At 52.2% G+C, this 13,597-nt stretch overlaps 1 protein-coding gene across 1 annotated transcript; it reads right to left on the bottom strand.

Moving 5' to 3' along the window:
- Nucleotides 1-7,830: 7,830 nt before the first annotated feature.
- LOC134565392 (uncharacterized) lies at nucleotides 7,831-11,636 on the bottom strand. The gene is made up of 2 exons (XM_063424961.1): nucleotides 11,491-11,636; nucleotides 7,831-10,815 (listed from the first exon to the last, which is right to left on the bottom strand). Exons 1-2 carry the CDS (start codon nucleotides 11,530-11,532, stop codon nucleotides 9,871-9,873), a joined length of 987 nt encoding a protein of 328 aa, XP_063281031.1. The 5' UTR covers nucleotides 11,533-11,636; the 3' UTR covers nucleotides 7,831-9,870.
- Nucleotides 11,637-13,597: the final 1,961 nt, after the last annotated feature.

Raw genomic sequence — 13,597 nt, forward strand, 5'->3', positions numbered from 1 at the left:
TATAGTTATAAGCCCCTTCCCAGTGCTCCCAGTCTGCCCATCCAGTCTGGAGCAGCCAGCAAGGGCTTCAGCTCCAAGAGGGCTTCAGCTCAGAGAGCAGGGAAATCTGGAGGGTTTAATTTTGTTTGTCTTGTTCTCCCCAGCTTGGGGAGAAGCTGTTTTTGAGGGGCCCTGCTCTTCTCTCCCTCCTCTCTAGTTCTTTCCAATTTCTTCCTTTTGGGGGTAAGAGTTGTTTTTTTATTACTTACAGAATTTTTCCCCTAAGTTGCTAGGAAACTAACTGCTGGGTAGTTGTAGGGAGTTGTAGCACCTGGCTACACTTCTTTGGGAATTTCTCCATTGCCCTGGTTTTTTGGAGTTTTTTTAAAGCCTTCTACTTGTTCATAAGATGGAGTCAGTTCTTGTTTCTGTACAATATTAAGGGTCAGTTTTTCACTTTCTCACACTTTGGAACATGAACAACCTTTCTTGTTTTTGTTCACTGTCCTTTGTCTACATAGTTCTAGCCTGAAAATCATGTTGCTTGACCGCTGGTGTGGGCAGTGGGGTGAAGGGGTAGTAACCCCAGAAGCCAATCCATGACCAGACCCACAAATGTATAAAAATGGAAGAAATAAACAGGCTCGCCCTCTTTTTGGGGAGCAGCCTTTCACTGCAGACCTCCTGCCTCCGTGTTGTTGTTTTGCTTTTGTTTCCTTCCAACATTTCTCGGGGCGGGGGCAGAGATAATGCGAGGTGTGGGGGAAGGTAAAGGACAGGGCTGGGGGCAGCTTTGCTCTCTTGCTCTGGGCAGAGAGAGAGAACGGCCAGGCTGCTGCTCGCTGCAGGAGTTCACTGTCACCACCCTGTCTGGTCTTGGAGAATTGACCACCATCTGCTCGTGTGCCCTTGAACCCTGAGCTTGCCTCCCCCTGCCCTGCCGGGCCCCTGCCCTGCCGGGCCCCTGCCCTGCCGGGCCCCTGCCCTGCCGGGCCCCTGCCCTGCCGGGCCCCTGCCCTGCCGGGCCCCTGCCCTGCCGGGCCGTAGAGTTTTGCTACTCTGTAGCCCCACACTGCCCTGCCCTGCCAGGACATCCCTGCCGGGACATCCCTCTGCTCCAGCAACCAGTGCAGAGCTTCTGATCTCATCCACCAGCCTGGGACTTTCCACCCTTCCAGCTCAGCCTCTCGGAGTCCTGCAGGGCCACCAAGATCAAACTGCCCCAGGCTTTTGTGAAAGAAAGCCCTCGAGGTTCCAGGTTCTGTTTATTATTAATGCTGTAGTTTTTGTTTGTTTGTTTTGTCATACATACCAGTAAAGGACTGTTATTCCTATCTCCATACCTCTGCCTGAAAGCCCCTTTAATTTTTGAAATTAGAATAGTTTAGAGGAAGGGGATTTGAATTCTCCATCTCTAGAGAGGTCCTGCCCCTTCCTAGCAGATACCTGTCTTTCAAACCAAGACAGATTTATTGGCGCCCACTGTGGGGCTTGAGGGCATTGAGAGGAAAAGGAATAACAGTTCTTAAGTGACCTTGTGCACTGGGTATAGAAACCTCCCTAAATTGCATCATGTGGTCTAGCTTACCTTGGTTTGGGTGGCCTGTGGTTGTGGCTGTGTTTCTGCCATTTGCAGGCCCTTATCTAAACATGGGCCATATAACTAAGGCTACTGTGGCTGTTACCCAGTTTGCACTGTGGGTTAATAAGGTGAGGAATTCATGGATTTTTAACTTCCTCTGGAAGGCAGGCACATGGATACATGGCTATCACACTCCAAGTGTTTGTTTGTGGGGTTACTTTAACAATGGCACCTACTGTGAGGAAATGACACCAGAGGAATTTTTTTTCCCAACCCTTCACTCAGCTGTTTGGGTCTATTCCACCAGTTTTTGAAGGGTTTAAAGCTTCTCTGAATGCTAATGATATCATACAATGGCTGGTATTGCTCACAGGCCTATTCTATTTAGTATTCTGAGATAAGGGGAGATTGGCCTGGATAACCACCCTGATACCTACCCCAGAGAATAAGGATACTGCCCTAGAGACTGGGGATGCTGCCATGGAGCCTGACACTGCCCTAGAGACTGGGGATGCTGCCATGGAGCCTGACACTGCCCTAGAGACTGGGGATGCTGCCATGGAGCCTGACACTGCCCCACAGACTAAGGATGCTGCCCCACCACCTGACCCTGCCCCCAGCCCACCTCAGAAATGAACCACCCAGATTGGGTGGGAGTTCTGGTGAAGGAGATGGGCCAGATGCTGAAGGAGCACACTTCCCTAGTGGTGGCCTCATTGGCGTCATCAGCCCCAGCTGGTGGCAAACCCTCCCCCTGCCCTGAAGAGGGAGAGACTGAGGGTGCAGCAGTGGAACCCACAGACATTACAACCGTCCAGGTTCCAGCTGAAGCACAGGGGCAGTCACAGCCAGCAGCAGTTGCCCCTGTGGAAAGGAAGAAGTCTAAGATGAAATCAGAGCACCCAGGTGATACGGATAAAAAAGGAGGGCCTTCACAACCCGCAGGGGAGCCTCAGCTTGAGATCATCACTGAGTCCCTGTCGTATGAAAGTCTCTGTAATCTGCAAAAAGATATTGTATAACCGGGACATGAGCCTTATACAGCCTGGTTACTTCTGGTCTGGGATCTTATGGGTAGAGGTGTGCAACTGGATGGTGCTGAGGCAAGGAATTTGGGACCCTTGACCCAAGACTCAGGTGTGAATCAGGTATTTGTAAAGGAGCAAGGACCCCTTCACCTTTGGGAGCGGCTTTTAATGAGTGTAAGGGGGAGGTTTGTCCACAGAGACAGAATTCAGGAGCACCACCATAGAATGCGCTGGAAGAATTTGAGGAAGGGATCCAACAGCTGAGAGAAGTGGCAATACTGGAGGTACTCTTTGGGAGGGATGGACAGCATGACAATGACCCTGACAAAGTCAGGTGCACAGGGCAAATGTTGTGGAATCTAGCAACTAAAGGGCCATCTGAATACGCCACATTCATGGAAATGATTAATGCTGATACCAACCGAGACACTGTAGGTTCAGTAGCCAGCAAGCTTAGAAATTTTGACAGTATGATCAGCGGCCCAATGCAGACTCAGGTCTCTGCCGTGGTTAAGGAACTCCAAGAGGAGATAAGGGAGGTGAGGGAGGAGATGAGGAGGAACAGTTCCCATGTGGCACCGGTGTGAGTCACAGGCCCCAGAGCCAGAGCCCAACATCCCTCGGCTAGAGAGAGAGGGTACACCCCATGAGCTGACCTGTGGTTTTTTCTGCGTGACCATGAGGAAGACATGGGAAAGTGGGATGGGAAAACCACTTCTGTCCTAGCAGCACGGGTGCGTGAGCTCAAGGAAAGAAACACTAACCGAGGGGGTTCCACTAGAATGAAGGTAGCCTCAGCCTCCCGTGACCAGGCTGTCAGGTATTACAGAAATGAGGATGCTCTGTTACACCCCCTTGAAGGAACCTCTACTATGTATGCACAGGAAGGGAATAGTAACCAGTGCTAGAGGGGCCCTGCCTCTAGCCAGGAAGAGGCACGGGAAAACCGAGACTTTTGGACTGTGTGGGTCCGATGGCCTGGCACATCACAGCCACAGAAATATGAAGCTTTAGTTGATACTGGTTCGCAGTGTACCCTAATGCCATCGGGACATGTGGGGACAGAACCTATTTCCATTGCTTGGGTGATGGGGGGGTTCACAAGAATTGACTCTGTTGGAAGCCGAGGTGAGCCTGAGTGGGAAGGAGTGGCAGAAACATCCGATTGCGACTGGCCCAGAGGCTCCGTGTATTCTGGGCATTGACTTTCTCAGGAATGGCTACTACAAAGACCCTAAGGGACTCAGGTGGGCTTCTGGAATAGCTGCTGTGGAGGCAGAGGGCATTAAGAAATTGAACACCTTGCCTGGACTGTCAGAGAACCCATCTGCAGTAGGACTCCTGAAGGTAGAAGAGCAACGAGTACCTGTTGCCACCTTGACAGTGCATCACTGGCAGTATCGGATGAATCAAGATGCTGTGATCCCCATCCACAAGATGATCCGAGAGCTGGAGAGCCAAGGGGTGGTCAGTAAAACCCACTCACCCTTCAACAGCCCCATTTGGCCTGTGCACATCTGACAGAGAATGGAGACTGACTGGATTATCGTGGCTTGAATGAAGTGACTCCACCGCTGAGCGCTGCTGTGCCAGACATGCTGGAACTGCAGTACGAGCTGGAGTCCAAGGCAGCAAAGTGGTACACCACAATTGACATTGCTAATGCGTTTTTCTCCATTCCTCTGGCTGCAGAATGCAGGCCCCAGTTTGCTTTCATCTGGAGGGGTATGCAGTACACCTGGAACCGACTGCCCCAAGGGTGGAAGCCCAGCCCCACCATCTGCCATGGACTGATCCAGGCTGCATTGGAAAAGGGCGAGGCTCCGGAACATCTACAGTACATTGATGACATCATTGTGTGGGGGAACACGGCAAGGCAAGTGTTTGAGAAAGGAGAGAAGATCATCCAGATTCTCCTGGAAGCTGGCTTTGCCATCAAGAAAAGCAAAGTCAAGGGACCTGCCAAGGAGATCCAGTTTCTGGGAGTAAAGTGGGAAGATGGGCAGCGTCAGATTCCCACTGAGGTTATCAATAAGATCACTGTGATGTCTCCACCGACCAGCAAGAAGGAAACACAAGCTTTCCTAGGTGCCATAGGCTTTTGGACAATGCACATTGCTGAGTACAGCCAGATTGTGGGTCCTCTCTACCTGGTTACCTGCAAGAAGAACGATTTCCACTGGGGCCGTGAACAGCAGCAAGCCTTTGCCCAGATCAAGAAGGAGATTGCTCATGCAGTAGCCCTTGGCCCAGTCAGGACTGGACCAGAGGTGAAGAATGTGCTCTACTCTGCAGCCGGGAGCCACAGTCTGTCCTGGAGCCTTTGGCAGAAGGTGCCTGGTGAGACTCGAGGCCGACCACTGGGATTGTGGAGTTGGAGCTACAGAGGGTCCAAAGCCAACTACACCCCAACAGAGAAAGAAATCTTGGCTGCCTATGGAGGAGTTCAGGCTGCCTTGGAGGTGATTGGCACGGAAGCACAACTCCTCCTGGCACCCCGACTACCAGCGCTGGGGTGGATGTTCAAAGGAAAGGTTCCCTCTACCCACCACACCACCAATGTCACATGGAGCAAATGGACTGCTCTCATCACTCAGCGCGCCCATATTGGAAACCCAAATCACCCTGGGATTTTGGAGACAATCACAAACTGGCCAGAAGGTGAAAATTTTGATCTCACCAATGAAGAGGAACAAGAGCAAGTGACACATGCCGAAGAAGCTCCACCGTATAATCAGCTGCCAGCAGAAGAAACACTCTATGCTCTTTTCACTGACAGTTCCTGTCGCATCATAGGGATGAACTGGAATTGGAAAGCAGCCATATGGAGCCCCACACGACAGGTTGCACAAGCCACTGAAGGAGAAGATGGATCAAGTCAACTTGCAGAACTCAAGGCTGTTCAGTTGGCCCTGGACATTGCTGAGAGAAAGAAGTGGCCAAAGCTCTACCTCTACACTGATTCATGGATGGTGGCCAATGCTCTGTGGGGTTGGCTGGAAAGGTGGAAAAAGGCCAGCTGGTAGCGTGGAGGAAAACCAACCTGAGCTGATGAGGAGTGGAAAGACATTACTGCCCGGGTAGAGAAGCTACCTGTAAAAGTTTGCCATGTAGATGCCCATGTCCCCAAGAGTTGGGCTAATGAGGAGCACCGAAACAACGAGCAAGTAGATTAAGCTGCGAAGATAGAAGTGTCAAAGATAGACCTAGATTGGCAACACAAGGGAGAGTTGTTCCTAGCTTGATGGGCCCACGATGCCTCAGGTCATCAGGGCAGAGATGCCACCTCTAAGTGGGCACGAGACCGAGGGGTGGATCTAACCATGGACAGCATTTCTCTGGTTATCCATGACTGTGAGACGTGTGCTGCAATCAAGCAGGCCTAGCGAGTGAAGCCCCTATGGTATGGCAGGCAGTGGTCCAAATACAGGTATGGGGAAGCCTGGCAGATTGACCACATCACCCTTCCCCAAACCCGCCAAGGCAAGCGCTACGTGCTGACCATGGTGGAAGCCACCACTGGGTGGTTGGAGACCTACCCTGTGCCTCACGTTGTTGCCAGGAACACCATCCTGGGCCTGGAAAAGCAAGTCCTGTAGAGACATGGCACCCCTGAGAGAATCGAGTCAGACAATGGGACCCATTTCAAGAACAGCCTTATAGCAGCCTGGGCTAGAGAACATGGCATTGAATGGGTGTACCATATTCCTTATTATGCACCAGCCGCTGGGAATGTTGAACGGTGCAATGGCCTGCTTAAAACCACCTTGAAGGCACTGGGGGGGGGACTTTCAAGAACTGGGAGATTAATTTAGCAAAGGCCTCATGGTTAGTGAACACTCCAGGTTCCACCAGCTGAGCTGCCCCTGCCCAGTCTGAGCCCCTGAGAACAGATGGAGATAAGGTTCTAGTGATACACATGAGAGGTATGCTGGGAATAACTGTTTGGATTAATTCTGCCTCCAGCAAAGACAATCCCATCTGTGGGGTTATCTTCACTCAGGGACCAAGATGCACCTGGTGGGTGATGCAAAAGGATGGAGAGACCTGATGGATACCTCAAGGACACCTTGCTTTAGGATGAACTACCCACATCACGTGTCTGTACCCATATCTGTATGTACATATGTATATAATTTAGGTAGTGCATGTGTGTATATATTTTAAAGGTTTAAATACAATAATAGGTAATAGGTTGGTATGGAAAAAAATTCTGGGTGGATAATGTTTGGGGTTAGATTTGCCTCTTTTTCACTTACAGAATTTTTTCCCATAAATTTCTAGGAACCTTAATGACAGTACTTAATAATCAGAACAAAGGGCGTAGGTGAAGGACATGGCAGCACAAGGCTACACCTATTGTTTTGACTCTCTGGGAGTTACCCTCAAAGGAGAGAGATAACGCAAGCTTTGGGAAAGGTAAAAGACAGAGCTGGGGGGGCAGTTGCTCTCTCTTGCTCTCAGCATCAAGGACAGTCAAGCTGCCCCTCGCTGCAGGAAGAGCTCACGGCCATCACTCTGCCTCTGTCTCGTCCTGGGAAATCTACCGTTATCTGCTCATGTACCCAGGAATCCTGAGCTCGTTTTCTCCAGCCTTACCCCCACTGCTGCTGCTTCTTAAGAGCTTTGAGGCTCTCCTGCTACTCTGTAGCCCTGCACTGCCCAGCCCTGCCTGGACACCCCCTGCCACTCCAGCTACCAGCACAGAGCTCCTCATCTCATTCACCAGCCCGGGACTTTCTACCGTTTCAGCTCAGCCTCTCGGAGTCCTGCAGGGGCACCGAGATCAAGCTGCCCTGGGCTTTTGTGAAAGAAAGCCCTCAAGGTTCCAGGTTCTGTTTATTATTAATGCTGTAGTTGTGGTTTGTTTGTTGTGGTGTCATATATACTAGTAAAGAACTGTTATTCCTATCTCCATACCTCTGCCTGAAAGCCCCTTTAATTTTCTGGGTTGGAATAATTTAGAGGGAGGGGATTTGAATTCTCCATCTCTAGGGAAGTCCTGCCCCCTTCCTAGCAGATACTTGTCTTTCAAATCAAGAGAATATTAAAGTTAGTTACAATTACAAGCTTAAAGTTAGTTATAAGAGGTACAATGTAAAAGTTCTAACAATTACAATATAAAAGTTATAACAGAATATAAAAGTTAGAATACTTATAAAAGTTAGTCATAATAGTCACAATATAAAAATTATAATAACTATAATATAAAAGTTCTAAAAATTGCAATATAAAAGTTAGTTATAACAATTATAAGTTATAATAGTTTAAATATAAAAGTTAGTTCTTATAGTCACAATATAAAAGTTATAACCGTTACAATATAAGTTATAATAGTTATAATATAAAAGTTAGTTATAAAAAATTGCAATATGAAAGTTATAAGATTACAATATAAAAGTTATAATAGTTACATTATAAAAGTTAGTTACAAGAGCTACAAAAGTTAGCTATAAAAATTACAATATAAAAGTTAGTTATAAGAGTTACAATATAAGTTAGTTATGAGAGGCAGAATATAAAAATTATAACAATGACAATATAAAAATGACTTATAAGAGTTACAATATAAGTTAGTTATGAGAGTTAGAATATAAAAATTATAACAATTGCAATATAAAAATGAGTTTAAGAGTTACAATATTAAAGTTTGTTATAAAAGTGCAGCAGTTTCACCTTCCCCGAATTCAACTTGGTAATTTACTCTACTCTAAACATTTCTTTGCTGTGAGATGGGATTAGGAGAAAAAGGCAAAGCAGGCCCAGCTTAGACATAAAAAAAGATCCTGTATTTACATGCACTAAAAATAAAGAGGGAACAAAAAACATAAATGAAATGAAATATAAATGAAATTTAAATTATACATCAATTACAATGAAAGCTTTCAAAGCACTCCCCCCAGCGAGGGTTCACTTTCTCACACACAGCCTGAAGATCATTATAGCGTGTGGGAAATTGGGTAAAATTTGGTTTTTGGTATGAAAAACTTGGGGAATTTTAAGAACATTGAGAAATGAGAAATGCTCGCAAGAAATGTCTCAGTCATTAACTTTGGCCTTCTCTCTGTGTGCTGAGGTAAAATTTGTAATAGTGTAAATATATAATTTAAACAATATATATAATTTAAAATATATACATTTAAAAACATATATAATGTAAAATATATAGAATTTAAAATATACATAATTTACCTGGTGGCTCGCCTGGAGGAAGGAGAGGCAGCTCCACCAAAGTCTCAGATTTTTTTTTTTTTAATACATTTGTATTTTATACATTTACCAAAAGTCACGTTTCCTTTAATCAGCGGTCAAACCCCGTGCCAATAGCCGAGAGCCGGCCCCTGACAGGTCCTGTCTAAATAAACCCAAGGTCCTGACAGGGCAATATTCGTTATTTTACCTCAATTAAATCCAAACTGTGTTAACCCATGACACCGGCCAGGTGTCCCCACCCTGCTGCCGTGAGGCCTCACATCCTGGAGCTGCCATTGGAGAACTGACCCAGGATGGGAATGGGTCAAAACTCACAAAAGGGTGGAACTCGGGGCCGGGGTCCAGCCTGGGTCCAGCCTGGGTCCATCCTGGATCCATCTTCTGTCCATCTTGGGTCCATTCTGGGTCCATTTTGCGTCCATCCTGGGACCATTTTGGATCCTCTCTGGATCTATTTTGGGTGCATTTTGGGTCCATTGTAATCCATTTTGGGTATATCTAGGCTCCATTTTGGGACAAGTTTGGGACAAGTTTGGGTCCATTCTGGGTGCATTCTGGTTTCATTTTGGCTCTATTCTGGGTCCATTTTTGGCTCATTTTGGGTCCATCGTGGGCCTATTTTGGGTCCATCCTGGGTCCATTTCTGGTCCACCCTGGCTCCATCTTGGGTCTATTTCTGGTCTATCCTGGGTCCATTTTCAGTCCATTTCTGGTCCATCCTGGGTCCTGTTTCGGTTCATATTGGGTCCATCCTGGGTGTAGCCCTGGCCGGGCTCTTGTGCTGCCCCAGAGGAATCCTCTGAACCGTTTCAAACAATCCCTCTTTTGTCCATTTCACTCTGCCCAGCCTCTGCTCCGGGAGCCTCTCCAGGCCCCAGCTCCACTGAGGGGGGTGAGGGTGCGGATTTTGGGGGGTCCTGGCGCCCCCCCGGGACAGGGATCCCCCCTTGGCCCCCCAAATCACACTTGGCTCCGCTGTCCTTCCTGCAAGACACCAAGGGGGGCTCATTCAGCCCCCCACAAGCATCTCCAGAGCGTCCCCAGCCCAAAAATTTCCACTGGGATCCATCAAAATTCCCAGAAAATTCTCCAGATTTGTCTCCAACTCCACCCGCGGGCAGAGAGGCTCTGTGACCCCGACGGCGCCGCCGCCTCGCTGTCAGGACCTTGCTGTCCCCCCAGCAGCCTCGGGATGTCCTCGGTGGCTCTTTGGCACCGCTCGGCCACCACGTGGCTGCCGCGGCTGTCTCGGTCGCTCGAGAAGAGGCCGTGGATGTCCCAAAGTGCCACCAGCAGGTGCTGCGTGGCCAGGCGGGCGCTGGCCTCCCACAGTTTCTCGACCTTGGTCACCGCAGCCACCAAGTCCTGGAGGACAGCGGGGGTCACCTCCCTGCTCCTGCTCAGGGTGGCCTCGACGTCCCCGAGCTGGCGCTGCAGCTGCCGGGGGAACGCGCTGGCCCTGCCACACGCGGCCATCATCTTCCTCAGCAGCTTCATGGCCGTGTCCTCCCACAACCCAGTCGCCCTCCCCAAGGTGACGTGGAGCCTGGTGGCCTCCCCAGCCAGCCGGGACCACGCGGCCTCCAGCGCCGTCACCGCGTCCCGCCAGGCCCTGAGCTCGTCCCTCACACCGGCGCGGGTCCAGGGGGCCTCTGGGTCGGCCTGGAGGGCGGCCAGGGCCTGGCGCAGGGAGGTGACATCGTAGTGGGAGGTGACATCGCCGCGGTTCTCCGAGGAGGTGACGGCGCGGTGGCGCAGGGCGGCGCGGAGCTGCCAGAGGAATCTCCTCAGGGCCCCGCGCAGGGAGGTGACAGCGCGGTGAGAGGTGTCATCATGGAGGGAGAGGACATCATAGAGGGAGGTGAGGGAGGTAACATCGTAAAGCGAGGTGACATCGCCGGCACTGGCGCTGAGGAGCTGCCGGAGGCGTTCCCTCGGGGCCGGGGGCGGCGTGGTCACCACGGCCACCAGCTGGCCCAGGACGGCCACCACAGCCACCAGACCCTCCAGCACCTGGGGAGGGCATGGGGGAGGCGGTGAGGACCTGGCGGCCTCCTGGAGGTGGTCCCTGTGCCCTCCCGGGGTCCCCTCTGTCCCTTTGTCACACCCCCTGCCACCCCCTGCCACCCCCCACTGCCTCCCTGCCACCCCCTGCTGTCCCCCTTGCCCACCACCTTCAGTCCCCTCTGCCCGTGTCACACTCCCCATCCCCTCTGCCACCCCCTGCCACCCTCTGCTGTCCTCCCTGCCTCCTACTGCCACCCTCTGCTGTCCTCCCTGCCTCCTACTGCCACCCCTGCTGCCCCCCCCACCCTCCGGCCTCGGTCCCCTCGCCGCCTCTGCCACCCCCTGCCACCCCCGACTGTCCCCCATGCCACCCTCGCCATCCCCTCTGCCACCCCCTGCTGTCCCCCCCCACCCGCCATCCTCAGTGCCCTCCCCGCCCTGTCACTTCTCCCCTTCCTCCCGCGCCCCCTGTCCCCTCCCGCCACCTCCCCGTGTCCCCCCAGCACCCCCCGTCCCCTCCCGTATCCCCCTGTCCCCTCCCGCCACACGCCGTGTCCCCCCCTGCCACGCCCCGTGTCCCCCCAGTCCCCTCCTGCCACCCCCTCCTGCCACCCCGCCGTGTCCCCCCCGCCACCGCCCCGTGTCCCCTCCTGTCCCCCCGTGTCCCCCCGTGTCCCCTACCTTCACGTCGCGCCGGAACCGCTGCTCCTCGCTCCCCTCCATGTTGGGGACACCTCGGGGACACCGCCCGGTGGGGGAGGGGCCAACACGCTGAGTCACGACAACCCGGAAATGTCGCGAGGGCGGGGCGATAAAACGTCACAGCACGGACAAACCGCGCCCCCTCGCCAGTGACCGCCCTCGGCTACCCCCGGGGTCAGCGCGGGAACATGGGGACAGCGCCCGGGTGGCACCCGGGACAGGCAGGAGACACCACTCCCAGTGCCTCCAGTTCCAGCCCGGTGCCACCAGTTCCAACCCAGTGCCACCAGTCCAGTGCCACCAGTTGCAGCCCAGTGCCACCAGTTCCAGACCATTGTCACCAGCCCAGTTCCAGCCCAGTGCCACCAGCCCAGTTCCAGACCAGCCCCACCAGTTCCAGCTCAGTGCCACCAGTCCCAGCCCAGTGCCACCAGTGCAGTGTCACCAGGTCCAGACCAGTGCCACCAATTCCAGCCCAGTGCCACCAGCCCAGTGCCACCAGCCCAGAGGCACCAGTCCCAGCTCAGTGTCACCAGCCCCGTGTCACCTGTTCCAGCCCAGTGCCACCAGTTTCAGCCCAGTGCCACCAGTTCCAGCCCAGTGTCACCAGTTCCAGCCCAGTGTCACCAGTTCCAGCCCAGTTCCACCAGCCCAGATCCAGCCCAGTGCCACCGGTCCTAGCCCAGTGCCACCAGCCCAGTGCCACCAGTTCCAGCCCAGTTCCACCAGCCCAGTGTCACCAATTGCAGACCAGTGTCACCATCCCAGTGCCACCAGTCCCAGCCCAAGGCCATCAGTTCCAGTCCAGTGCCACCAGTTCCAGCCCAGGGTCACCAGCCCAGTGCCACCAATTGCAGACCAGTGTCACCATCCCAGTGCCACCAGTTCCAGCCCAGTGCTACCAGTCCTGTGCCACCAGCCCAGCGTCACCAGTTCCAGCCCCGCTTCACCAGCCCAGTGCCACCAGTTCCAGTCCAGTTCCACCAGCCCAGTGCCACCAATTGCAGACCAGTGTCACCATCTCAGTGCCACCAGTCCCAGCCCAATGCCACCAGTTACAGTCCAGTGCCACCAGTTCCAGCCCAGGGTCACCAGCCCAGTGCCACAAATTCCAGTCCAGTGCCACCAGGGCTGCCCCGGTGTTCCCAGGGTTGCTGTTCCCTGAGATTCTCCTCGAGGCTGCTGTTCCTCAAGGTAATGAGGCTTTCGAGCTTCTCTTGCCCAAAAGGTCTCACACCAGACCCAGAGAAGACAAACAGAGTCTACCAGTGCATGTTCCCAAGGTTGTTTATTCTTTCATTATCTCAGTTCTTTCTCAGCTCTGCCAGGCATCCCCAGCAGAGTAGGACATGTGGCGGACTGGGGCAGGTCAGAGGGTCCTGGACCTTTTGTACCGTTTCCCTGGTCCAACCACCATCCACAATGAACTTTGTATTTACAGAATCTTACCAATACTTACTACCCATGTTAACATGTCATTTCTACTCTAAACCAATCCTTGTGATCCAACTCAGCAGAAAATGGGGGAAAAGAACAAGAGAAGGAGGACAGGACCACTCCTCAATTCCTCCATCTTGCCTATTCAAACCCATATACTAAAAATCCTAAACTCTACATTTACACTCTGTGATAAACTAGCTACTACTTATTTTGAATTCTCTAAGCTTGTGATTCTTCATACAACGTGGGCATTCACTGCCATAGCCAGGGATCAGAGGCAGTGTCCTCCTGGGCTCTGTGTGAGGCTGGCTGACCCCCTTGTACAGATCCAGACCCCCCTGTCTGGTCTCCAAACCCTCCAGGGCGGCCAGAGGGATGTCCTGCACTCCAACAGGTTTCACCACCCCAGTGTGACCATTTCTATCCCATTGTCCCCATCTCAGGCAGGGGAAGGGCTGAATTGGTCTGTAAGGCTCCATACTGGTCTGAACTGGTCTGTACTGGTTCATACTGGTCCATACTGGTCAGAGCTAATCTATACTGGTCAGGGCAGGGGCAAGACCCTCCTTGTCTGTAGAAACTAGTACTGATCTGAACAGGTGTGAACTGGTCCCCACTGCTCTATACTGGTCTGTACTGGTCTATA

The sequence above is a fragment of the Prinia subflava genome, unplaced genomic scaffold (assembly GCF_021018805.1).
Source record: "Prinia subflava isolate CZ2003 ecotype Zambia unplaced genomic scaffold, Cam_Psub_1.2 scaffold_47_NEW, whole genome shotgun sequence".
Lineage (NCBI taxonomy): Eukaryota > Metazoa > Chordata > Aves > Passeriformes > Cisticolidae > Prinia > Prinia subflava.